The sequence below is a fragment of the Cygnus olor genome, chromosome 2 (genome assembly GCF_009769625.2).
Source record: "Cygnus olor isolate bCygOlo1 chromosome 2, bCygOlo1.pri.v2, whole genome shotgun sequence".
In the NCBI taxonomy this organism is placed as follows: domain Eukaryota; kingdom Metazoa; phylum Chordata; class Aves; order Anseriformes; family Anatidae; genus Cygnus; species Cygnus olor.
The window spans coordinates 62,615,014-62,642,910 of NC_049170.1; the positions used below are offsets into that span (position 1 = coordinate 62,615,014).

Consider the following 27,897-nt stretch of genomic DNA (forward strand, 5'->3'; position numbering starts at 1 on the left):
AAAGCAGATTCCTTTCCTGAATTTTGCTTCCTGAAATTCCATAATACGCTGACTGATAAAACAGTTCCTGTTTTTATGATGCCCAGTGCATCAAGTAAAGTAGGCAAGTTCAGCTTCAGTGCCAGCATTTGCCCTTGGTATGTCCCCTCTGAGCTGCCAACTTTCCAGTGGAACATTGGTTGAGTCGCCTGAAAAGGCTCCAGTGGTTTTGAATGGGTCACAGAAACTACATTAATAAAGTGATTAAAAATACAATCTAACAAGTTTAAGGCAAAGCTTCGTCATTGAGCTTGCCGCCTCTTTTAAAAAGGAAGATGACTTTCTCTTCCTAAAATTGCTGATCAGTTAGTTCCATGCACAACAGCTGTACTCATTTAAACCCTAGGTGTTCTTTTTCTTTTTTCCAAAACTATCCAAAGTTCACAGCTCTTTAAGCTTAAGACACTTGCCATATATCAAGTTACCAGCAGCTTCTTTCTAGGTAAATGAAAAGAAATAAATGGAAAATCACTGTTCTGGACCTTTTTCTCTCCCTGGTCTGACAAGAAGGTAATACAGAAAGCCTAGAGTAGCAGTAATGAAGTAACAAAGCAAGTGTTTTATTGACCCATGACTGCCTCTGGTGAGAAGGGGAATGAGAAAGGAATTCTGATATTGAAGTGTTGATATTCATGCCAAACACACAAAAATAACATATTTTTTTTCTATGGCTTGCTAGTTTTGCAACAAATGCCATCCAGAAACACTCCCTCATAGTTACTTTTGCTTGAAGGTTACTGTCATCTGTAACTATACAGATACAGAAATGAAAAGATAGATGTATCATTATAGACATAGAAAACATATTCTTTCCTAGACCAGTCTGCATCTAGGCAGATTTGCGCCTGTCCTATGCTCCTGTATGTCATTCGTGTAGTGTGCAAAAAATTCAATTTAGCATCCTCTAATGGGGCTTTCTCCTGACAGCCTTGTGAGGTACTTTTTGATCATGCTTGAATAAACTAAGAAAGGAGAGGTGTTCTGCCCAGTTATGAAGTAATTTTAGTAATGTACCAGGGATATTGCCAAAACAAGTAGATGTTGGCTACAGGTGGTTGTCTGTGTTAATAAAACATTAAAACAAGTTATTTGGAAACAACAGTTAGAAAGCTGTGGGGAAACAAACAAACAAACAAACAAAAATGGTACATTTGGGGCCTCCCAAAATACAAGATAACAGTGGAGGCCTTGGAAAATTCAAGCATGGGACAATAAATGGAGACTGCACAACTACCGACGCAAACTGTCAACTACTACAGGTCACTGAAGGAATGAGGTCTTGCAAATGGAGTAAATACATTTTGGGGGATAGCAAAGAGAGCAAAGAACACGTCTGCAACATAGGTAGAACATCTAGCAAGTACTAAACTGAGACATAGCATGGAATTGTGAACCAGCAAAGAAGCAGTAAGCTAACAGAACTTACTAGCAAACATATGAAAATGACCCCAAGCAGACCTAAAGTGAGGAGGAGGAAATGCACAACATCAACACCATCCTTCCGGCAAAGAGGAAGAAATCATAAATATTAACACTGTGATCATGGCAAAGAACTTCAGATGCTGACAACTGTAGCCAATCTTTTTTTTTTTTTTAAAAAAAAAAAAGACTGGTGTTACTGCCTTTTGAACCCACAAGGACAGTGGAGAGATGAGCATGATGCCAGGGAATGGCATAGATAGTGGGAAGGTTGCATACAGTAATTGTAGTGTGCCTCATAGGATGGTGATGCACTAGCACAGGCTGCCCAGAGAAGCTGTGGATGCCCCATCCCTGGAGGTGTTCAAGGCCAGGCTGGATGGGGCTTTGGGCAACCTGGTCTGGTGGGAGGTGTCCCTGCTCATGGCAGCGAGGCTGGAACTAGACGTTCTTTAAGGTCCCTTCCAACCCAAACCAATCTGTGATTGTAACTGAACTAATAATAACACTTTCATTTGCCAAGTCTTTTAACTCTTGGTTTTATTTTTATGGAATGTTTCTCTAGCCCACATATGTGATATGGAAGGCTTGTCTGGGCCCTACTCGTAAAGACAGGCCAATAAAACTTCGCTGCAACAATTGGTGGAGAATGCAGGCAAGAAAGACTGTGACTTGTGATGCAACAGCCCTGCAAAACACGAATGGGATCAGAGAGCACTCAGCACTCAGTATGATCTTACCAGCTGTATGCAAACACTGAAATTTGGTTGTGAGCTGAAAGCACACAATTTTGTAAGTCTGGGCCTAAAACCATCATCTTTTAGTACATAGATTAGATGCCTGAAAGGGGTTATTGGAATATCACGCTACTATTGTCCAAGACATGGACTCTTTTCTATCAGAAACAAGTGCAGAAATGCATTTAATATCCTGTGAATATATTTCTGAAATGATGTTGAAATATTTAGTGGAAGTGAAATGTTAAGACTTGATGTCTAAATATGTGACTTTCCTCTCTTAAGATGCAAAAAGTAAATAAAAAGTCATGCAAGAGTCAAGAAATGCTTACCAACTAGCAGAGATGATTGCGGTGACCATAGAATATCCCGAGTTGGAAGGGACCCATAAGGATCATCAAGTCCAAATCCTGGCACCACACAGGTCTGCCCAAAAGTTTAGACTATGTGACTAAGTGCACAGGCCAATCGCTTCTTAAATTCAGACAGGCTTGCTGCAGTGACTACTTCACTGGGGAGCCTGTTCCAGTGTGCGACCACCCTCTCGGTGAAGAACCTCTTCCTGATGTCCAGCCTAAACTTCCCCTGCCTCAGCTTAACACCGTTCCCACGGGTCCTACCACTGGTGATTACAGAGAATAGGTCACCTGCCCCTCTCCCCCTCGCAAGGAAGTTGTAGACTGCGATGAGGTCCCCCCTCAGCCTCCTCTTCTCCAGGCTGAACAGGCCAAGTGACCTCAGCCGCTCCTCATATGTCTTCCCCTCCAGGCCCTTCACCATCTTCATAGCCCTCCTCTGGACACTCTCCAATAGTTTAATGTCATTTTTGTACTGTGGTGCCCAGAACTGCACACAGTACTCGAGGTGAGGCCGCACCAGCACGGAGTAGGGCGGGACAATCACTTCCCTCGACCGACTAGCAATGCCGTGCTTGATGCACCCCAGGATACGGTTGGCCCTCCTGGCTGCCAGGGCACACTGCTGGCTCATATTCAACTTGCTGTCAACCACAACCCCCAGATCCCTCTCTGCAGGGCTGCTCTCCAGCGTCAGTGATCTTGCACTGGAACTCCAACAAGCACCTGGTTTTAGGCTTACATACACTAGTAAGAACTAGTGAGCACTATTCTGTAACACCTATGCACTCAAGCTGTTCCCAGGGGATTCACAAATGAATATCAATGAAGGAGGGGAAGAATAACAAGGTGTCTTGTTTCCAGTTTGCTTAGGCAGTGGCCAAATGCAGCTGTGGTGCTGGCATGCAGAGAAGTGATTGACCTTACCTGCCCCTTTCACATCACCTCTGCAAATAATCCTTTCATCCATGACAGGCAAAATGAGCTTGTAGTGCGCTCATTTCAAAATGCAGGCTGGGAGAACAGATACCCTTACATTTCAGGAAAGTTTGCATAATTCACTTTCTGCCAAGCTGTTTGCACAGGAACTGCTTCCTCTTCTCCTCCCAAGACATACAGCTTCCAAAAGGCATTTTTTTTATGCAAAATGCTACGGAAAGGGGATGGGGGCGGGAGTGGGACTGAAAATTTCATGCAAGGCTTCTGTCTTTCAGGCTGGGAGTCATAGTCCACATTTAATTTACAAACCAAGTTTATTAAGGCAGCTTTGTTGAAAAGAATGCTGGAACAAAACATTACTATTTTTAATTGCAGAGGCATAACAGTTGTAGCGGACGGAGTACAGATAGGGTGTGATAAAACTTAGGCATGTTAAATTAGTCACCCAATTGTGACCAGTTGTTTTCCAGACCTTAGTGCCTCTGCTGCTCCTTGAGAAGCTGTTTTGTCTTCAAATAAATGCATAATGCTTCTGCCCTCCCTTTTGATTTGTTGAAAACAATAGGCAGACTATTCAGTTATTTTTTGACTGTGTTTGTCTTTAATGCATTTACGAAAAACAGTGGGATCCTTGGTTGCAGGAACCACTTGTTCCCGCAGCCTGAGCAAAACAGTTGTGAGATTGTGCATGCTGCTTATGAAAGGTTCACTGTTTTCCAAATTTTGTATGGCATAAGGCTGATGTTTAGCTCATTGCTTTTCTGTTTTTTTTTTTTTTTTTTTTTTTTTTTTTCTTTTTTTGCTTTAGATGCAACCCCCTTGTCTTGGGGAATTTAGGCCAGCATACAGCAGGCTTCCTTACCACTCGTGCAGGAGGAACCTATAAAATCCACAGACCATAGGATGAAAACCTGCAGCTTAAGCACACACATCCTTTGTTATGAATATCCAAGTCTTTCTGCAGCTTAATATAACCACTCCATAGTTTCAAAACCATGCTCTGACTTTGTGGATACCTGCAATGTATTTAGAATATGCTTTTGTTTATATGAGTTTTAATGGTTTGTTATCCAGCATGTTTCCCATTTTGTCTCTAGCTTTCTGTGTTAAGTTAGGTAACTTATGAGCAGATTGTCAGAAATTTGGCCCCTATGGAGACAAACTTTTCTGAATATCTGGTAAGTCATCTTAGTACTTCTGATGAAACTTCAGCTTTCCTGAAAAAGTGAGTTTTAACCTCTGGTCTCTATTTCCAAAGGTATTTAGGTTTGTGTTTCATTGAGTCCATTTCCTTTTCGTGAAACAGGGATAGTAGCATTTTCATTTTTAACACACATATATATATATACTGTGCCTGATAAATGCATGAACACTGAATGGAAATTGATAGCATTTAAATACGTAGCTGCAAGAAACGGTAGAAAAACTCTCTTCGCTATGGATGCATAGAGTAGTTTTTCCAGTTTTGCATTGGCACATCTACACTGAGGCCAACACAATTGCTCCAGTGTAATTAGAAGGTACTTTGGCCCAGAGTCGGCGTGCTACAATTATATGTTTGCTTCTAGTAGTGGACAAACTGTAATAGTTGCAATCCAAATGCAAAGGAAGGCATGACCGATGCCTCAAAAGTGTGCAATCTAGGCTTATGCTTTTGGCAGTCCTTTACCTTACAAACAGCAGCGAGATTTGGTGGAAGACAACAGTTGGCTATCCTTGTGTTGGTCTGTTGGAAGCTGCTGCCTCAGTGGAGTTTTGCAAGTGCTGTCTACCCTGTGTCAGTAAAAATGAGACAGATTTGCTAAATCATTTGGATAATAATTTAGCGTAGCAGATTTTCAACACCAGGCTGATACACACTAATTAAAACAGCTCTGTCTGTGTATCTCGTTATGCTGTGACCTCCAACACGGGAGTTACTGAGTACCTGAGGGCAAGTCAGACTTTCTTCGGTACTGTGGGGTCTGGAAGAGGACACTGCTTCACAGTGTTGCCTGCTACTTGTTTCACTTTCCTTATAACATCTATAGAGGGTGAACTGAAGACGGTAAGAAGATAAACTGAAGATAAATCGGACTAAGTGACATTTATCTGCAGTATCAGCAATTTGAAGTGTATCCATTTCTCCCACGCTCTGAGCACTGCTGCATTTATTACTGCTGCCAGTTCAGCAGCAGAAAACAATTGGTAGAAAATCTGTGTGTTAAATAGCCTCTGGAGGTGGCTGATCAATCCAGCCTGACTCTGACGAGGAAAGAGCCCTGTGTCACAGCATTTCTGAGGGACCAGCAAGGCCCAAGTTGCCTGCACCACTCTGATCACCAAAGGCATTTTAGCATCAAGTCTGTCCCTTATGAGTCACACCATTGGAAATAAAGAGCTGTTAAATTGTGTGTAACTGATAGAACTTGCATTAAAATATTTTGTATACAAAGACCTATTCCTGTTTCCAGGTCTTCTGAATTTATCATGTAGCTGCATAAAATAAAACAGTAATTATTCATAATGCTGTTTATTAAAACCAGTGTCTATTGGGAATGTTTTATAGATAAGCATTAGCCATATTTAATATTTAAAACCAGTATTAATACAGTGTGCTTCTGTGGTTGTTTCAAAGTATCTGGAAACCTCCACAGATATTTGGAAAGAGAAATTAACACTGAGTTATACTTTTTTATTTTTATTTTTTGGTTTTCTTTAAAGTCAGCTCGGCAGGGAGAGCAGTGTGGTTCTTTCACATTAGTTGTAACCCAAAGTTATGCTCTAAACAGCTTCTTTAGAGTTTTATAGAGAGTATATACTGAGAAGAACAGTTGTGGAAAACTGCAGAACAGAATAATTCAGAGTCCCTTCACACAGTCCCTGTGTAGTTTGTACAGCCCCAAACAGTATTACACCGTGAGCTCTCTGAATATTACTTATTGATTAAGAGCAGAGACATTTTTTAAACTGGATTTGATATCAGTTCAAGCTGTTTCACATTGCTCTCACTTTTGTACTTCCAGTAGCTGAGTTCTCTCTAAATCTGCATACCATAATTTAAAGATATCTGCAATCTCCAACATGTGACATAATCTTTCTAAGAAAAAAGGGACTGCCTCTGTTATTCTTGTTCTATATTTGATCGAGTATTTAGAAAATGTTGTAAATCCACTCTATATTTTTCTATCTCTGTACGTTACCTTTTTAGAAAACCTCCATGTCAAAACACTATACATACTTCAGGCATCCAGGGACCGAATCTTCAGGCCTGTAATCTTAGCTCTATGCTGGGTAATTAAGTGGTTAGGTACTGGATAGACCCAAAGGCTACGCAGCAGAATACTTCTCTAGTCACAACCTCTCCTATATTTATGTGAGTGCATGTATTCCAAACGTTTTAATTTACATTAGGCCCACCATCTCATAACTGCCGTGCGCTTGGCTGCAAGCACATTCCAAGGGACAGAGCAGGATCTCGAGTTACACACAGGCAGTTTCTTGCTTACCTCTGATTCAAGCTAAGACTTTATTTCCTTTTCCCATGTTACCATAAATTATTCTTTATGTGAAATGACTTATCAGCACGCTCCTCAGCTTTCTTCAGTGCTCCTGAGACATGATTCATGCCAGTAGTGTGTGAAGGAATTTTCTTATCTACCTTCTTGCCACTTGAGCTTTTGGATTTCTCCTCCGTGTGACAAGCTCTAATAGTAATGCTGCTGTGATACACAGACAGAGAATCAGCATTGGCATTTTACTTCCTTGCCCTTCAAATAACTTGGAAACAGCACTGAATCCTTGAGTTACATTTTAATTTGACGTAGCTAAGCCCGAAGCTAGAACTGCAGCCCCTTGAACATTACATGAGGCACACCACATCCCACAAAAGGAGATGGAGTGCAAAGGCATAAATCCCAGCTCTTTAATCCTAATTTTTTGTGTAACCTGTGACATTCCTGAAAGCTGAGTTTTCAGAGAGAGAACGGACATTAGCTGTACTGTGTTTTTAAGTCTGGGAAGCATAATTCTCACTGTCGGAGCAGGAGCTTCAGGCATGCTTGTGCTTATCCCCCTGCTCACCCTGAATTAGTCAGGGCTGGGTGTCAGGCTGACTGAAGGACAGGCGATCTGATAGGGATCGGCATCCCCCAGAATGCCTGCAGGGAAGCTGGGTTCGTGTTCAAACAAACCAGCATAAAAATAAGACTTCCTTTTGTGTATGTGTATGCTTTGAAAAAGAGTGAATTGTTGGAAATGCCATTTCCAGGAGAAATACTGGGCACCTTTGGTATTCAGCTGCCTCTGTGCTGCCTGAATAAAATAAGGAGGACAGAAAGCAACTACATCTACCTGTCTGAGCACTATCTTGATCTCTCCATGTGCTATAAGGTGCATTGGCTACAGAGAGAATGGAGCTGAGGCATGAAACCTGCTGTTTCTGTAACACAGAACTGACACGTGGCTCTTTTGGGGGCCGGTATACACCAGCGTAACTTACAGCAGTCTTGAGGCAGTGGTAATTACAACAGAAGTGGGGAACTGTTATTGACGCATATGATGAGTAATGAGTACAAAACTCCATATAAATTGAGTCCAAGGGGAATTGCTTTAAAATCATTGAACTTAAATAAATGGGAATAAACAAAGGATGTGTTGCTGGCTGGCAAAAAGAATGGCCAAATGCAGTGTAAGCTTTATCTTCATGTTGGTTGTGTCAACATGCTCCAGTGGTGAACTATGAGTTGTCCTTGAGAAAATAATTCATGCCTATACAAAACAACATCAAAAAGGGCTATTTAAATCAAGGCAACTGCCAGACAATTTAAACAGGTTGTTTAAAGGATATTTTACAGGGCTGATTTGGAATGTGCAGCCTGATTATTGTTGGAAGGAGGATGTGATTTGTAACCACAAATCTGGTTATCTTTAAATAGCTGCATGAGTTGCTAGCTTTTTTCACCGGTTAGATCACCTAGCAGCTGCCATTTCCTGGCAATATGTCAATATTATACAAGAGTTTTTGAAAGCACTCTAAAAATATTTGATTTGGCTGTGTCCCTTCTGGTGCTGGGGCGAAACAGCTGTGTGTCAGACGCACAGGTTCGGAGAGCTGGGCCCATGAACTCTCATCCTGCTGACCGAGGCACTCAAGCATTTGTCGCCACAGTGGCGTGCCTGACTTTAGTAGTTTCCATTCTCCATCAGTCCATCCAAACGTGAGCAGCACTTGTTTAATAATTTATCAAGAACAAAATCTTGTCAGAAGTGCTTCTTATACAAATTATATTCCCCGGTGACCCCACATTTCCAACCAGTAACCCCCAAAGGGAGAGGCATCTATTTTAACCAGGAAAGCAGTGCCACAGAAGTCAATGCTTTCTCAAAAAATAATAGTATTATTTAACTTGCTCTGGGCCAGATGCCTAGCTTTTCTATGTTTCCTCACTGAAGCTTGTTAGAATAACTGAGAAGAAACCCAAGTTCCTCGTTACCATGGCTTGCAAGATCAAGAAGATATGAAAAATGGGCAGTTGCCAGCCACCAGCGTTGATTGCTCCTGGCTTGTATCAGGAATAGTGTAGCCATCAGGACCAGGGAGGTGATCGTCCCCCTGTACTCTGCTCTGGTGAGGCCGCACCTTGAGTGCTGTGTTCAGTTTTGGGCTCCTCAGTGCCAGAAGGACATCGAGGCCCTGGCGTGTGTCTAGAGAAAGGCTGCAGAGCTGCTGAAGTGCCTGGAACACAAGTCCTATGAGGAGCGGCTGAGAGAACTGGGGTTGTTTAGTCTGGAGAAGAGGAGGCTCAGGTGAGATCTCATTGCTCTCTACAGCTACCTGAAAGGAAGGTGTGGGGAGCTGGGGGTCAGCTTCTTCTCACAGATAACTAGTTATAGGACTAGAGGAAACGGCCTCAAGCTGTGCCAGGGGAAGTTCAGTTTGGAAATTAGGATACATTTCTTCTCAGAAAGAGTAGTTGGGCATTGGAACGGGTTGCCCAAGGAGGTGGTGGAGTCACCGTCCCTGGGGATGTTCAAGGAAAGGTTGGACGTGGAGCTGAGGGACATGGTTTAGTGGGTGACATTGGTGGTAGGGGTACAGTTGGACCAGATGGTCTTGGCGGTCTTTCCCAACCTTTACGATTCTACATGCCAACCAAGCCCCCGGGCGAGGGGCTCCGCCATTCCCCGTGCCGCCACGTCGCACCGGGGCCACCATCCCCACAGCCTGGCCGCCCCTCGGCTGCTCCTCCCCCGCCGCGGGTGGGAGCATTCTGGGGGAAAGAGGCCGGAGGCATCCACGTCCGCAAGCCGTGCAGCGGCAGCGGGAGGCGGAGGAGAAGGAGGAGGAGGAGGAGCGGAGCCTTCCCCTCACGGCCGTGTGCGCGCCGTGCCCCGCTTCCCCCCACCCCTCGCCGCCCTCCATGGCGGGGCCGGCGGCGCGACGGGGCCCGGGCTGCGGCTCGCTGCTGCTGCTGCTGCCGGCGCTGCTGGTGAGCTGGGCGGCCTGCCAGGCTCCGCCGGTGCCCGCCGCCGCCGCCGAGCCGCCGTGGGACGGGGCCGACGTCCGCGTCGAGCGGCGCTTCGTGCCCGAGCGCTGCCCGCGGGCGGTGCGGCGGGGGGACTTCGTGCGCTACCACTACCTGGGCGCCTTCCCCGACGGCACCCGCTTCGACTCCAGGTGCGAGGGGCGCCGGGGACGGGACGGGGACGGGGACGGGGCCAAGGCGAGGCAGGTGTCCGAGGGACAGCAGGGGCCGGAGAGACGGGCCCGGGCCGCCGGGCAGCGGGGCAGAGAGCCCAGCGGCCGCCACCGTGTTAGTGTCACGGCTTGGTGCTGCTGGAGAGGAGACCGCCGGGGTGTCTGGGCAGGATGGAGAACAGGAGCCTGCGTCCCGTCACTGAGCCACTACGATCAGCGCTGTCCTGCCTCTTCTGCTATGTCCCGTCACAGAGCTCCTGCATGCAGCAATACCTGCCCGCTTCCTTCTGCCACGTCCCCTCACTGAGCCACTTCGTGCAGCACTATCCTGCCCCTTTCCTTCTGCTAAGTCTTGTCACCGAGCCACTGCAGGCAGCACCATCCTGCCCCTTTCCTTCTGCTACGTCCTGTCATGGAGCTGCCCATTTCCTTCCATACCTCTCCTGTGGCCTTCCGAGGCTCAAATCTACCACAGAGCAAGAAACGAGGAGTCTTTACCAGAAGAAGAGTCCTGTCAGCAGTTCTTACTTAGAAGTAGTTGTGTAAGTTGCCTGTAAATGAGCGTGACCCATCTGCAGTGGAATGTCCTGCAGCCTTCCTCCTGTTATTTTGGGGTCAGGAAGCCCGAACAGTGGGATCGGGAGATTGTGAGGGGTGCTGGCACCGCTCAGTGCTTGTTTGTTTTCTCATTCGCTGCCACTGATCAAAGTGTTGCTCATGAAGGAAAAACAAATTAGATTTTCAGTAATCCTGCTAATCTTTCTTGCGCTGCAAGGGAAATCTCTGGCCTTAGGGAAATAGCTGTCCTCAGAGTAAAGCCAGCGCTTCCTCTTGGGCTGGCCCAGCTTCCGCATGCTGGTGGTGCCGCTTCACCAGCGCAGCCCCACACCAAGAGCAGGGTGCCACGGCTGGCGGCTCCGCTGGCATTGGTGCAGTCCCAGGGAAGAAGCCTGGTAAGGACAGTGCACTCCTTGGCAGCCGACCGTCTCGGAAAATCAGCCTTGGGTGCAGAACGGAGGATGCACAAAGGCAGCGTGCTCACTGCTCATTTAAAAAATATGTGACATTCTGGAAACCGGCCCCGTGTGCAGAAATGTGTTTCTGATTTGTACAAGTACGCACTTAGCCTCCCTTACTGGTGTGCTGAGTTATGCCAGCAAAGTCCTGTGCTGAGGCCAGACACTTGACGGGGCTCGAGTTTAAGTCTGTGCACCTGGTAATTAGGCTGTGAATTATTTGGGTAGGGAATGGGCTGTGCAGAGCTGTACGTTTGTCACTTTGGGTTCTCTAAGTGTCAATACTGCCAACTAGATGATAACGATGGTAGTCCAATCTAACCTGAGTACTTGTACAGCTATCTTCATTTCAAAAGGCTGTAAAAGTCAGCTATGGCCAGCTTGTCATTTTTTTCCTAGATGGCAGCTCATGTCGACAGACATTTTTGTTACTCAGTACCTGCGGGACTTTTTTTTTGGATTGATGACAGTGGTCTGTCATTTTAGGAGCTACTGGAAAATTTAGAGTTCTTGTGTTCTGTAGGTCAACTGAAGGCATCTTTTGGAATATTTGTCTTAAATTCTTTATCACTTAGAGCATACAAGTTAAAAATGTTCAATTTATACCTGAAATCAGCCTATTACAAAACCCATTTTTACTAGTTGTATTTGTTACTTGCTTTTTAAGTTTATGAAGGTGCTTCCCAGCATCAATGTAGTCAAACACTGGTGTGAAATTGGCCTTGAAAATACTTCAGGTGTTGAAGTGAGGGCAGGTTTACTTTGTTTCTTCTTCAACTGCTGAAAATGTTCTTGAGGCTTAAACTTTCCTTTCTCTACAGATAGTTCCAAACAGAAAGTAGAAATACTGCTCTTCTCAGTAACAGGCTGCTTACAAAGTCTTACTGATCACAACTGTTTCACATAATTAACTAATGTCCTTCATTCATTTCTTTTATCAGTGTTTATATTTTTATTTCCATAGCCACAAAATCATTTGGATTTTTAAGTCTGAATCCAATTGCCTATGCATCTGCTGTTAATGTGGTAGATTCTGCTAATAGAAACGAACTGTGCTCAGCTTTAAGGAATCTGCAAAGTCAGTTGGTCAAAGCCGCAGGGTCCATTCACTGCTTTGTTCAGTTCTATGCTTTGCATCAACATTTTTTTTAAATTTTAGGTTTATTTTTAGAAAAAAAAAAGGAATACTTTTTTTACGATCATCCCAGATGTAGTGCCAAGCTTTGTCAATTGCTACAAAATACCACTTCTGAGGGTTTTGTAGAATGTTATTAATCTTAACATCTTGATTATGTTTTTGTATGTACAGCAGAGTTTTTCAGGAGCTTATTTAAATATTTTCCATCCTTGCCTGGGAGAGGGAATATTGGTGGAACAGAAAGTGACTGCTCTGTGTAGAGGGTTGTCTATTTTAAGTAAAATGTTTGCCAGAAGAAAATCATGGAGCAAACAGAGAGATCCCTCAGTGAAATATTTGAGGGATTTGGAGGCTCTGGGACTGTTAGGAGGCTCAGTGTGTTGTGGAAGTGATGTGCATGGTCTTGGAAGGAAAGTTTGACATCATTTCCCTAGTGATATCTAGCCACTGGCTGCTTTCCAGAGTGTTTCAGCAGGCAGCGGCAGAAGCCTTTTTTTTATTTTATTATTATTTTCCAATGTTGCCTTTTATCAGAAAAAAAGTCCTTTACATTGTAATAAGAATTTGAGAAAGTGGAAGCAGTGAACGCTTAGAAATAGGCACAAAGCTTCTGAAATGCATCCTGACATATGTTTATACATTCCTCTAAAAAACGAGTAACAGCAGTAACTCAGGTACAGCAGAGTGGGGTCATTGTGTGGCTTGAGGTGGTCAGAGGAACCACTTACGCCAACGCTGGTGTTATGTTGTGCTAACACTGCTGCTTTCAGTGCTCTGTGGAAAACTTTCATTAGCGTTTATGAATGATTTATTTTACCTTTCAAATGAGATTTATTTTACCTTTCAGATGGGTAATCACAGTAGAGAATCGTTTGATTGGATACACTGATATTTGATCTGGCAAACTTGCTGTTTAAAGCACGCCTCTATTTTTTGGTATTTAGTTAAGTCTTAGGGAAATGAGAGCTGGGAACGTAGAGGAGAAAGTAGCTAACCAGTTGGCAAATCTCACAGCTGTGACTCACAAAGGCACCTTTTCCCTTTCTTCTTCTGCCACTGTCACCAAGCATGATGTCTCATGCTGTAAAGCTTATTGATCTTGTGTATTTTGTTTTTTATTATCGGTATCAATAAGATAAGATCCTATTGTGGGAGCAGCCATACTTTCATACCTTATAATAGCATTTACTTTTTCTCTTTTGTCTTTAATTTTCCAGTGCTGCTTATAGTACTAGAGCATGAATTAACCACGTGTAGTTACGGGCTGTGGGTGTCTGCAGGATGGATCACTGTTGCACACCACTAGATCACATTTCGGGAAGATGGTGGGCAGTGGACAGGAAGAGGGCTGGCTTGGAGTTTCAGAAACACTTGGATTCAACCATTCCCCTGGCAGCTGCCTCTGGATAGAGTTACGCTAACAAGGCAGGGAGGAGATGGGGTACAGTTAACCTCTCAAAAGCAGAAGCCATTAATGAATAAATGAGCCACTAACTTTTCTGCTTGCTTCTCCCTCCTTAGCTATGACAGGGGATCCACATTCAACGTGTTTGTGGGAAAAGGCCAGCTCATTGCTGGAATGGACAAAGCTCTGGTTGGCATGTGCGTGAACGAGCGGCGGTTCGTGAAAATTCCCCCCAAGCTCGCCTACGGGAATGAAGGCGTGTGTAAGTACAGCACCAGGCATCTGAATAGCTCCTTGTGCGGGTGATTGATGGACATACAGAGGGTTATAAACACAAAAAGGAAGGAGTCGTATCCCATGGACTGCTTTAGGGAATGTGCAGATTGATTCACTTCTTGCTGATGTCCTATAGAAAAAAGGAAGCAAACTCCCTTGTGTTGTTTTGCTTTTCAGCTGGCGTGATACCCCCCAATGCCGTGCTCCATTTCGATGTGCTTCTGATAGATCTTTGGAATTCGGAGGATGAAGTGCAGGTTCAGACTTACTTCAAACCCGAGAAGTGCACTCGGACAGTCCAGGTGTCTGACTTCGTGCGATACCATTACAATGGGACATTCTTAGATGGGACCCTCTTTGATTCGAGGTGCGCAGCTGGGTTTTGTGTGCTTGTGTATTTTGGCAGGTGTCTGATTCACTTGAAACTGTCTTTTCCTCCCCCCTCTACTGTTATGGCAATTAGTGCTAATTGACCAGAAACACAATTTTCGCAGGAAATTAAAGCTAGCATCATATAAAAATCAGTAATTTATTCAGAAATTATGAGACAGCAGTACTGACTCAAACCAATAATAGTTATTTCTAGGTGGGTATTAGCAGCCCAGGTCTATTTTTTTTAGTAGTATTTCATTCCCTGTATTTGTATTACTGTCTGTAATTAGTCAGCTAATGGTTTTTGTAACCACTGCAGCATAGCTATTCAATTCAGATACAAGCTTTATAAATTAAGCAGGCAGAGTTCTTAGAGACATTGAGCTATTAACACTTTCATACTGAGATATTAAGTTTATAGCCTGTGTATTTCATTGAAGTTCTGTGGAAAACGATGCTTTAATAACAGCTGCCATTATGTTTGTGAGTCATGTTATCAAAACCCCTGTAAGGTTTCTGAAGTAGCTAAGCACTCTGGAAAATGCTACTCAGCAAGACCTTGGCAATTCAATGAACCATATGTTGGGAGCAGCAAGTTGTGACATATCTTGTGCATAGTATGTGACTTTTGAGGATTATTGTTGTTCCTGCCTATGGCTTTACATTGCTTTTTTTGCTTGTTGTTGTTTTTTTGTTTTTAGCCATAATCGGATGAGAACTTACGATACCTATGTGGGAATTGGATGGCTGATCCCTGGTATGGACCAGGGTCTCTTGGGAATGTGTGTAGGAGAGAAGCGCATCATCACGATACCACCTTTCCTGGCATATGGAGAAGAAGGAGATGGTAAAAGTTACTCCTTTCTTATCCAGTACATCCATATTCTAAAACAAACCTGACCCTTGTGTATTTTAAATTCTTGGGCAACATTACTGCCAATTTCAGACAAATGGACCAAAGTGCTGGAAAGAGAGTTTAAAAATGTATTATGTGGCTGATTATAAAATACCTTTTTTAAAATAGCATGAGCACTGAGTTGCTTAGTTGACATATATTTTTGATAAAAAGAAAATGTAATTTCATTCAGAGAGTATCAACTGTGGTTAATAATGTCTCCAAAAAGTGGAAGTCATGTGACTGCGTAATTCTTCCAGCGACTGCCACAGAGACCTGAAAACTTACATATAAAATTTAGTTCCACTTTTGTTCCTTTTTTGCAACAAATGCCCCAGTAATAGCTACAAGATGGATTACTAGTCGTATGAGACTGCCTTCAGGTCACATATAGAGGTTCCCATGTTAAATGAGAGGGCAGTTAGGTATAGTTTGGAATTCTTCCTTGCTTAAATTCTTGCTCTGCTCTAATGTTTAAGGATGTCTTGATGGTGTACAAAGTTTCACACCCCTTCATTACCATTTATTGTGATAAATCCACGAAGCTTTGTTATCTACAGAGATGATTGTTTTAAAAATTTGACAAGTTCTTGAGCTCATTGGTTCTCAGACAAAGCAATCCATATTATAATTTGTGTGTCAATGGGGAAGTATTTCTTCACTAAGGTACTTAATTTACCCTTCTTCAGCTTCCATCATGTGGTCTCTGGTTTTGGACAGGGTAGGAAGAGCAAATGTACCACGTTTGTATAGTGATGGATGTTTTACGCACTTTGATAAGTGTGTTGGTAGACTAAAACTTGCAGCTCAGGTGGACCTGGTGTACATTGACTAAGGTGGGCATTACTGAAGAGGCTTATTTTTGGTGAGATAATGTCATCACAATAGGAACAGAATGAAATAATTGAATGGGAGAATTAAATGACAAACCCACACATAAAATAACTGACTAGAAAGAGATTACGCTAATTTGTTTTTGTTTTATTTTGTTCAGCAAAAATGTTTAAGCTCCTTTTAGAACACCTGGTCTGTTGTAACAAGTTTCTGCTCTGATATTCTTGTAGGTAAGGAGATCCCTGGCCAAGCTTCTCTAGTCTTTGATGTGGTTTTGCTAGATCTCCATAACCCTAAGGATGGTATTACTATTGAGAACCAGCAAGTACCTGAATCTTGTGAGCGGAGAAGCCAAACAGGAGACTTCCTCCGATACCATTACAACGGCACACTTTTGGATGGCACACTGTTTGATTCCAGGTAACCAAACTGTTCAGTACTGCATATGCCATTTCTAGTTTGTCTTGTCTGTCCGGTTCATAATATACCTAAATATAATTCTTTGCTACTCCTTCCTTGTGAGTGGAGCTGGAGTCTTCTCTTAATAAAAAACTTACAAATCTTTTCAATATGGGGAAGACAAAGGCCTATTTTGTTTTTTGACAGTGTTAGAGTCGCCATCTAGGGGTCATGATCCATCCTATGGAGCTATCTATGCTTTAGACGTGTGCTTGAATAGTCTTTGCCCCACTGAGTTTATCTGCCAAATAGGTAAAACTACTGAAGGGACAGAAAATAAATACGATTCCCATTTTACATCCTGAGAATTGTGGGTCACAATTCAGCAACAGGGTTTCTGTGATAAAGGAAGAAGGTTCACTGTCACTTCATATTCAAAGTGCTGTGGGTACATTAGCACCACATGCAGAATTATATGATGAATAATCCCGTTGTAGCTTCCTGACTTTTTTTTTTTGCTCTTTAATGAAAAATACTTTATTTTACTACACCTGCTTTCAGAAAAGCTGTTATGAGTAGCTAACAAGAATTGAAAATGAGACACTGTAAAATGTTTTGCAAACTAAACTCAAAGCAGATTGTTTCATACTTCTACAGCTGCTTGAAGGTCAGGATCAGTTTGCAAACATCGGCTGAGTAGTATGCCATGTGTACAACTTTCTATGAGGAGGAGTCAGGGAATTGTATCTCAAATAATTGAACTCAGATGCAGTAAGGCTCACAGTCAGCCTTGATCTCCCCATTCAGTTGCCTTGCTTTGTGGGAGGGTAGAAAGCAGGAGGCCAGCCATCAGTGCAGATCTTAATTTACAGCTTATAAAAAATGTAAGTTAAGCACTTCTAGCTTATCCACAGTGCACCTGGCTGGAATGTTTCTCATTTTGAGAAGTAAATGGGTGTTTTCTTTTCTGTTGTGATTAAAAAATTTTTGAAAGTGGCTGTTGTATTTATATTAGGGTTGTTGTCAGTAAATAGTAATAAATGCTTTGTAGACAGTAGCCTCTTCATCATCCTAAAGAGCTGACAGTTGTTACGAGGTTTATTCCTTAGAGTGTCACGTCCTGGCTTCCTGCAGAATTTCCAAGAAAGGCCCGTGTCTAACAAGCCCGTAAAGAAATAGAGCAGCTAACAGTAGTTACTGAAAGCCTTGGAGCTGACCAAGAAAGAAATTGTCACTACTACAGGGAGCATGCCAAAAGCACAGCTAATGGCTGGGGTCAAGAACTCTAATAATCTTTTCTTTCATTTCTTTCTCTGCAATATTCAGCTGCAGAACAGATCCTGGGAATCTCAGCCAGGGCCATCTGAACTTAGACCAGTTCAGCAAGCCTCTGAATTAACTAAGGTTCAGTGCTGGTGTCATTCATTCCAAGAGCTACCTTGTAAAGATGAATTAAAACCTTTCTGCCTTCCTTTCTTTGTGTTGTACCTTCATGTAACATGCCTTGAAGAAAGGCAGAAGGCAGACACATCCTTCTAATAAATGTCATCTGTTGTTGTAGGCTTGTTTTATTCTTACCTTAGGTGTTGAAGCAGATCCTTCAACCAACGTTTTAAGTGATTGACATAGTTAAGAAGGGAGGGATAGTGTTGATACTGGTTTGTTGTCATGACTCATTTTAATGCTGTGCATCCCAGGAGAGCTTATTTATCCCACCTGCAGCTCGTAGCAGTTCAACTACATAGCTGTGGTTGCAAAATGAGATAGGTGTCTCACAAAAATTATACTAAACTATATCTAGTTGATAAGCACTTATTAAAATAGAGTTAGGGCAGGGGAAAATTTAAAGGAGAAAATTAATTTTGTCAGCTACTTAAACTCAACAGAAATCATGCTGTAATAAAGTGTAGAAATAGGTGAGATTGTTTTGTCAATATGAAGTAGAAATGCATTTGCAAACAAGCTGTTCCCTAGCCAGGGTCCCAGTATTGGTTGATAAATGATGCATATGCATCAATGACTGATGAAACGTGGTGGCCTAGGTACATCAAACATGGTGATTGCATTGTGCCTCTCTGGTGACAGTTAATGACCATGTGCTTGACCTTAACTGGTTTAAGAATTGTGTTGCAAGATTGCAAAATTCTGTGCTTTCTGGAGCATGTGCCACTGCTAAAAAGAAAATATTTTTCCACAGCTACTCACGAAATCGTACGTATGACACCTATGTCGGGAAGGGTTATGTGATTGCTGGGATGGATGAAGGTTTGCTAGGTGTGTGCACTGGTGAAAACAGAAGAATAATAATCCCTCCTCATCTTGGGTATGGAGAAGAAGGAAGAGGTGAGCTTGGCTTTTCATTCAAGGCTTACATAATTAATGATGTTTCCTTTGCTGTTCAGTGCAGTTTTATGTAGTTAAAATACATAAAGTATTTGTTCCACTTTTTTGGCATTTGAAAGGTCTATGAATTAGTTCATTATTTTGTGGGCACACAACTAACAGGATTACACCCAGAATGTGCAAAATTATTTTAATTAGCTAATAGGCAGGACAATAGGAATGCAGGACAGTTTCTCATGTAATTGGTGACCTGAAATCATTTGGATAATTAGTATTTCAAGCAGACCGGTAGTTGATGACCTGAAATCATTTGGATAATCAGTGTTGCAGACAGACTGGTACTTGGATGCCAGGAACTCTGCGGTGTGACCTTCCTTCCTGTGTATCTTAACAAGTGCTGTACGCTAAAGGAATTCATTGTGTTAAGTTTTCTTCCCCGTTCCTTCCACAGCCACAGGTTTTGTGGACTCCTAAGCCGCCTCTGTAAACAGTGGATGCATATAACAGCAAAGTATCTGTGTATGTATAACATACAATTAAAATTCCTTTGGGAAGACTCATTAATACCTAAAAAGATTGCAGTGAGAGGTTGAAATACGATAACACTTCTAGCCAATCACAGTTTTGTGGTTGGTGTTTCCAAAGGTACCTCTGGGGTTGTTATTTGGAAAAAGTGACTTAGAAGAGAAGCCTCTCTTCTGTGGATGCAAATTCTGTGCTGTTGATTTGGGAATTAAGACTTCTCTACCAACGAAATCCATTGCTGTCTCTGGATGTGTCTGGCATTGCTGGTAATGCAATTGCACATTATCCTGGGAAGTGGGGGGAAGAAGTTGCTTGCTATCAGGACATATTAGGAAAATGTAACTTTTAAGACACAATGGCATTCCTTGAAGCACGAGAAGTCCTAAAGAATTCTGACGATTGATAATGAATTGGTACATGAAACAACAGTCAGTCATTTAGGGTGGTCACAGAAAGTACATGCTTATTGCTTCATTTCTGCCTAATTCTCCAATTCAGAATAATGGAAATTTTTCCTTCACTATGGAACTGAGTGCATGTTCAAGGCTTTTCCACTAGTTCTCTGTCCTACACTGGATGCAGCTTGCAGCTGTTCCATATAGCAGAGATGCAATCCTTTAGTTCTGAACAAGAAGAGCAAGATGACTCAGTAGAGGACATAGTGGGAATTTATATTCCTACTGGGTACAGTCTGTGGTCATCATAAGCCCTTTTGGGTACCATTTCTTTTTCTACTTGTCCTAATTTGCTTCCTATTTAGGAAAGATTCCAGGATCTGCAGTGCTGGTCTTTGACATACATGTGGTTGACTTCCACAACCCCTCAGACTCAGTCAGCATTACGGTCAACTACAAACCTTCCAACTGCACCGTGTTGAGTAAGAAAGGAGATTACCTGAAATATCACTACAACGCTTCACTCCTGGATGGTACTTTGCTAGACTCAACGTAAGTATGTTATGTGTTAAAGAAAATGCCCCCTGCAGCTGTGAAGGCAGAATGAATAGCATACAAAGCAGGCTGGAGGAGAATAAAAGATTTTTAATTAAAAAATTGAGCATTTATTTAGAATGTGGTTTTCTTTTTATGTCTGTTTGTCTAAGATGTGTAGGAAGAGGAAAAGAAAGACCGTTTCTCATAGAGAGAGAACCAGGAACATAGAGGATGTAGGAATGTGTTGAAAAGAACATAAACACTACAAGCAGAGTGATGAAACAGGTTGTCTGCATGGCATTTTGTTCAAATGGGCTAATTCAGGAATCCGGGCAGTCATAACAGAGTGACACACAGGGCTCTGTGCGAATGAACTATCTTAAGTACGTTCAGTTTCATGGGTAGGATTTGCACCCTGCTGATTCAGTGCTCCTGAGAGAGGTTTGAGAAGCACTCAGCGTGATCTTGCTAAAGCCAGCTTGAGTGCATTGTACAGTAAGTGGTCGCCATCAGGTCTGTCCCACACATGGGTGCTGATTTCCCTGTCCTGTACTGTTGCAGTAAGTGTCAGTGTGGAGAAATCATCAGGTTGGTTATGCCTGTGATGATAATATTCCTCTTCCTCCTTCCTGTTGACAGTAGGTTTATGAGGAAGTCAGGGACTGCTCTGGTCTGTCTCATATCCAACTAAAGCAAATCCACAGCACTGTTTGCTGCAGCTACAATACTTTTGCTAGCTTGTTTTTCTGTTTTCATATTTTGCATAGCGTTAGTCATCTAAATAATATTTTATTTTTGGAATGGTAGTTGGAGAAAGCTATTTTTAAACAGGTTATAATTAATACAGGAAGCAGCTCGATTTTCACAGTGCACAGAATAGCTTGCAGAACTGAAAAGCTGGCTTACATCGAAGCACATGATGTTATACTGTAGTCAGGTATGTATACAAGTAATGTGTTCAGCTTCAAAACACCTTTTATATGGCAGAAATGCTCAATTCTCATTTTGTAGAAGGAACCAAGGGATGCTGAGACTGTCTTATCAAAAGCAGTTTAGAGAGCATCAAAGAACGAATCTTGTACCTCTAATTTTAAGGGTGGTCTCCTATCCACTGAATTGTTTTCTTTGCAAATAATACTCTGTTGTACAGGCATGTCCTGCAGTGGTACAGCCAAGCCAAATAGTCAAAGACAGGAGGCTGACAGAAGAAAAGGTTCTGCTATTGTGGTGCATACCACATACTAAGTCTTAACATAGCACTGTTCTTTTAGAGTCACAATATGTGCTTAACTTCTGGGTTTTTAACTCTTGATAATTTGTAATTTTAGAACTGAGCTACCAGCAGCAAGGTATAATTCAAAAAATAATATGGTTAGGTAACAGTGATATTCTTATTCTTCCCAGCTGTTGTGCTAATTCACTCATCATAGTGAATGATTAACATTAATGGAATGGCTGATCCATGTGAATGCATCCAAATCCTCATAGGTTTGTAGTTCTGGGACATCTGGAAAAACTCTAGATCTAGATCATCTGGAAAAACTTTAGATCTGCTAAAAATCCCAACTTGGTTGAGTTGAAAATACTTGAAATGCAAAAGCTCTTGTTTAGAGATAAACTGCTTTGGGGATTTAATTGGCAGGATTAATGATTCTAAGTGGATTTCATTCAAGTAACATATAATTAATACCAGATGACTTGTCAACAGTAGGGATACTTCTGTTTCGTGTTGTCTCTATATTGCTACCATGAGAACAACTTCAGGTAACTGCTGGGTAGAACGTTGGGCATGAAGTTGATTCTGGGCAATGACAGAACGCTAACTAGAACTGCTCCTTATGTGGTAATTTTGAACAACAGAAACTCTCTGTAGTATGTTGAGTTGTTTTTTCTTTTTTTTTTTTCCTCCCTCAGACACAGTCTAGGCAGGACCTACAATATAGTCCTGGGATCTGGACAGGTGGTGGTGGGGATGGACATGGGCCTTCAAGATATGTGTGTTGGAGAACGACGCACCGTCGTTATTCCACCTCATCTTGGTTATGGGGAAGATGGAGTGGGTAAGTAAGTGCAGTAACCTACTGCACATCCACTTAGCGTCTCTGGAGCAGCTGAAGTGCATGTATGCAGGTTGTGCTACTTGCTGTGCATTAGGATAAAAGGCGAGTATCTCTTATCTGATTGAATATTATTTTTTAGAGTTTATTTCATTATTTTAGACAGTGCTCCCATTCCCCAGTGAAATGAACATACTGTCTGTGTTGCATTTCAAGTCATATTACTACTGTGGCCAGTATAAAGATTTACCCAGTACTAAAGGGAACACATGCCCCAGTGATGCTGCTTTGTCAAAGCGGAAAGCTCCAGACACTCTGGTGTTGCAGAGGGATGTAAACACTGTTCTCACTAATAGGGAATGGGGTACTCGCTCGTCAACATACAATATGTTATGCAGGAAACAAAACTGAAAGGAACAGTTCAGCTCTAATTTGTTAGAAAATTCAAGGAACACTCAAAATTCAGAAACTACATAATTTGAATGTAAGATGTGAAACTGTTTACCACTGCTGTTGAAACCCCAGCAATAATACATTTAAGGCAGCTAGGGAATCCCTGTTTCAGAACATTGAGGCTTATCAATTTTTAACGACAAAGGTAACAATAATTAAAAAGAACAATATAAAAGGGACAAGAACTTTCATATCCCAGTATATATGGTTTTTGTTGGCCTTCTGAGTTAAAGACTTGAGGGAAAGGAGTCTATCGTGAGATCACCAAGATCAATAAGCTCTGGTTTAATACGGAAATGGTTGCATAAGTTGTAAGCTTGAATACCCCCAGAGCAGTTTGTATTTGACAAAGACTGTCAGACATCACATGTCAAATTTAATGGAGAATTAATTTGTGATAAGAGATAAAGAAGCATTTTCACTTGTACCTGGTTTCCAAAAGAATTATGAATGAAAAATTATGAGTATTAGGAATATGCAGCATTTTACACCATTGTATAAAAACATGTGATTATAAATAAGAAATTGAAAATTTCATCATAAAATGGGAAAAAAAAACGTTATGTTAAAAAAACATTATGAATATAGCAGTGATAGGTATTTGGGATCATACAAATTGCAGTTGATATCCATGGTCTGAAACATTACATGATTGTTACTGTTTTGGTATATGCACACAAATCTGAAGACTTTGATTGTTTCTTGTTTGCTGCTGGACAGAAGTTAGAGGTGACCTCCATTCAACTTTTTCAAGTATAAATTAAACTCCTTCTGTGGTTTCATTGAAGTAATATACCTAGCAGTTACACTACCGTTGAGTCTGTCAGTACCACCTGGATATACAGTGTATTGTCAAGATAAAGGAAAATTAATTAATTCCCACAGTTTTTGCTTTATAAGTAAAAAAAATTAAAAAATAAAAAAAAAAAGATGCAGTTTTATTATGAACTCCTCCTTTATGTTATGTTCACCTCTGCTGAAGGGAACAGAAAGGTTTGGTGAGCTTGGAATCCCAGGGCTTTGGGATCATAGTACAGAAGCAGCCATTGGAGCTGGAAGAGAAATATTATTATGGACTTAAAGGAAATGTACTCTTAATGTAAGTGAGGATAAATACCTCTCTTTGCCATTTGTTGTGACAGAAGGAGAAGTGCCTGGTAGTGCTGTGTTAGTTTTTGATATTGAACTGCTGGAGCTGGTGTCTGGCTTGCCTGAAGGATACATGTTTGTATGGAACGGTGAAGTCTCTCCCAATCTTTTTGAAGAAATAGACCAGAATCACGATGGAGAGGTTCTTTTGGAGGAGGTAAGCTAAGCTAAGTGAAAACACTTCCAGTGATTTTCTCCTTATTACCATCACCAAGGTAGTCAGGTATTGAAGAATGCAGTCTATCTTTGCTTCGCTTCGCTTGTCTTTTTTCACGTGATGGTGGTTGTCAAGGTAACAGGAAGCCAGAGTGTCTGTTAAAATACATTTAATTAGCGTCAGAGAAGTGGAAAGAAAAAAATACAAGAATGGCCATACTACTTAAGACTGTTTACTGTTGTGGTCTCCTGCTGTGGTCAACAGCAGATCCGTAGGAACAGGCATAAGAGGCAAAGTTAGTGTTCAGTGATCCTTCACTGCATCAGCCTTCACAGCGTCTGCTGATGTGAGGTTTATGGTGAATTCTTGATCCAAAGTGTACCAGTGTATCCAGGAGCTGTCTGTTCCCTTCTGGAACCTCCAAAGGTGAATTGTGTGCTGTGTGAACGAGTCCTTCCCCCTCCTTGCTTGTGCTACAAGTCTCTGGTGTGAGAATGCCACTGGGGGCCCTAATGGAAACTCACTTTCCTTTGCCACACCGCCTTGTATTATATAAATCTCTGTGAGGTTTTCCTTTGTGTTTTCTCTTAACTGAGTCTGTATTTTTTTTAATTTTATTTTTTATTATTCTCTTCAGTCTTCTTTGTTGCATTTATGTCTTTATGTTTTGTGTCCTTCCCTGTTGGAGCAGTGCTGCATGCAGCACTCATGGCACAGGCTGTGGACCTGTGAAATAGCATGAGATGACTTTCAGCATTTTAACAAACCGATGGGGTTAAATCGAAACCTTATTTCTCCTCTTCTTGGCACTCTCTTCCACCTTTTTATTTTCCTTCTTTCTCCATCTTCTCTCCCTTGTGTTTATTTTCATTTCTGCCTTTGCAGAGGAGAAAAGAGTTTATCAGTCCAGAGAACAAATGAGGTGGGATGTTGATATCCATATATCTAGTGAGGAGGGGAAGGAGGAGCCAGGGCGATGGGAGAGGGTGCTTGGCCTAAAAAGTGTAAATGAATGTCAAAAATATCTCTCGTTGCTGAAGCTTATTTAACAAGTAGGGCTGTAGATCACAGCAATTGGAAGAACTGTGTTTGATTGTGGGCTTTTTGTTTATGCTAAGCCACCAGCATGACTTCTGTCAGATGTTGTCTAATCACCTTGAGTAACATCTTCGTACGTATCAGGAAAAGGATTTTTAGGGAAAACTAACCTTGCGACCTGACAACCTTTTCATCCCTCATCACCCCATCAAAGTTACGGGAATTGAATGAAAGGCATAATGCCTGAAGCTACTTTAACAAATCTGATGGTATACTGATGCTTCCAGTCTCATTCCTGTGTTTCATTTTTTTTTCTTGTGTGTTACTTCTTCTAAGACGCAGGTAGAGCCTGTATTACGATGTGAACTTCTTGTATCAGCATGCAGAATTATCCTCCCTCTTTCCATGTACGTGGTCCTAAGTCACTCAACTTATCTTCCGTAAATTATCAAAAAAAACCCCCACCCTAAATTATGAAAAATCAATTTTCTTAATATGGTCCAGAACCCACTGGAATAAATGAGGAACTTCTTGCTGAGCTCCACATAGTGTGATTTAACTTCACGTGTCTGTCCTAATTAGCTTAAATTAAGTTGTAAGAATTCTCTCTTCAGTTCTAAATGTCTGTTGCATTGTGAGCTGTTTTCTCCTCCTTTCCCATGCAGTTTTCAGAATATATTCAAGCTCAAGTTGATTCCGGCAAAGGAAAACTAGCTCCTGGTTTTGATTTTGAAAAGATTGTTAAAAATATGTTCACCAATCAGGACCGGGATGGAAATGGTAAAGTTACCGCTGAAGAATTCAAGTTGAAAGACCAGGAGGCCAAAGAGGAACATGATGAACTGTAAAGCTATGAAGAGCAAAGAGCACTGAGCTGACCTACTCCTAGGATGCATGTACTGGAAAGGGTTTAAGCAAGCATGTTTCTGAAAGGTTAGCACTCAGCCTGTGTGTGCCCAAGCATGTGTTGGGTAGACTGTTAAAATAGGAAGAGATTTTCAGTTGGAATTGTCAGGCGTATGTAAAAATAAAAAACAGCAGTAAGTGCCTTAAGACAGGATGTATAAACTGATAGAGTGTACTGCCAGACACATCATGAAGCATGTGGTCTGTTTTTATGTTAAAGATTAGAAGTCATCATTGAACACTACACAGTCACTTGGATGGGTGGCAGGGAGAAAACTAGAGAGTGCTTTTAAAAGAGTTTTAAGAAACCTTGTGTATCTGAAGTATTTCTGCAGCAGAACAAACCAGAAAATATCCCCCATGAAAATAACCTGTCAAAATTGTCAGCAGTTGATCCCAGTTCCTTTCAGAAGGCACGAGCACTCTTTCCAGTAATGGAACAAACTCATAGGAATATTTGCCAGCAGGAGCCCTTGATTTACAAATAGCAGAACATGTAAATGATAGCCATGCCATTGCAAAATTTCCATAAGCTGTGAATTAAACAGGCCTGGAATTGTAACCATGTATGCGTTGGGTTTTTACTTTATGAAATGAGTTTGCTACCATCTGTATATATTCAATTAATAACCTTGACTCTTGCTGGCCTGTTAAAACAGTGTTTATTTAGATCAGTGATTCCCAAACCTTTATAGTTGCAACCTTATTTATAGTTTTGTTAGACTTTAAATATTAATATTACAGGGTCCAAATACTGTCATAAATACTGGATACAATTGATTTTACGTTGGGCTTCTGTCTCCTATTTTGGGAATTGTTAGACTAAGGAGCTACTTAGAGCTTATGCAGCAGAGCAGTCTGGCATGGTGAACAAACAAAAAGACAGTGATAAAATCAAGAAACAGACTCAGCTGTTTACACCTGCGAATGTTCTGGCATATCCCTCCCTTGATACAAAATGAGTCCTGGGAGTGCTGTTTAGATTATGTGAACTCTTGATAAAATCACCCATTAAATCTATAAATGTAGCAAGCTGTTTAATAGAAAAATATGCTAAATAGTCATGTTTCTGGAAAGCTGTATGATCCCCCCTCAGTACACTACATGTAAAGAGCACAAATACGTATAGAGCAACACTTGTCAAAGACAAGTAGAAAGGGAGTTGTGTTTCCTTATATGCTTTGTGTCTAGTTTCTTGCTTTTCTTCATCTGTACATGTGGGTTATAAGCTCCCTGAGATGCTCTTTAAAAACTGATACTTCAGTTGGGTGAAAACATTTTATACTGATTTTTAATACAGTTGTTATAGAAAATGCAGAAAACTATTTTTTGGGTTTGATACCATTAAATGTTGGATAACTGATCTTTTTGTTAAATAAAATGTTGATCAATTACATTTTCTTCTTGGCATTTTGATGGGTGGGAAACAGACCAGAAACTTATACCCTTCATTGCCTCGAGATCAACTCCCCTTGTCCTTATGGGGGATTTCAACTTGCCAGATGTCAACTGGGATCACCACACGGCTGACACGAGCAAGTCCAGGAGGTTCATAAAGCACCTAGATGATAACTTCTTCGTGCAGGTGCTAAGAGAGCCAACTAGGAAAGGTGCCTTCCTAGATCTGTTGCTGGAGAACAGAGAGGGTCTTGTGGGAGACGTGGCAATTGGCAGCCGTCTTGGTCATAGTGACCATGAAGTGGTTGAGTTTAGAATTTGTGGTGACAGAAGGAAAAACTGTCACCAAAACTTCAGCCCTGGATATGGGGAAAGCAGACTTCAGGCTGCTCAGGGAACTAGTCAGCAAGGTCCCCTGGGAAACTGCTTTTGAAG

General features: G+C 41.8%; 1 protein-coding gene across 3 annotated transcripts; it reads left to right on the forward strand.

Moving 5' to 3' along the window:
* Nucleotides 1-9,545: 9,545 nt before the first annotated feature.
* On the forward strand, nt 9,546-27,458 carry FKBP9 (FKBP prolyl isomerase 9). Of its 3 annotated transcripts, none has more exons than XM_040548859.1 (10): nt 9,546-10,148; nt 13,845-13,990; nt 14,182-14,371; nt 15,078-15,223; nt 16,336-16,525; nt 18,702-18,847; nt 20,133-20,319; nt 22,219-22,364; nt 23,957-24,120; nt 25,824-27,458. In XM_040548859.1, the coding sequence occupies exons 1-10, from the start codon at nt 9,892-9,894 to the stop codon at nt 26,004-26,006; spliced, it is 1,755 nt and encodes a 584-aa protein (XP_040404793.1). In that variant the 5' UTR covers nt 9,546-9,891; the 3' UTR covers nt 26,007-27,458. The 3 variants fall into 3 exon arrangements, with proteins under 3 accessions (XP_040404793.1, XP_040404794.1, XP_040404792.1); XM_040548860.1 differs by lacking the exon at nt 25,824-27,458 and adding an exon at nt 25,495-25,617 and having other exon boundaries at nt 9,741-10,148; XM_040548858.1 differs by lacking the exon at nt 9,546-10,148 and adding an exon at nt 10,326-10,711.
* Nucleotides 27,459-27,897: the final 439 nt, after the last annotated feature.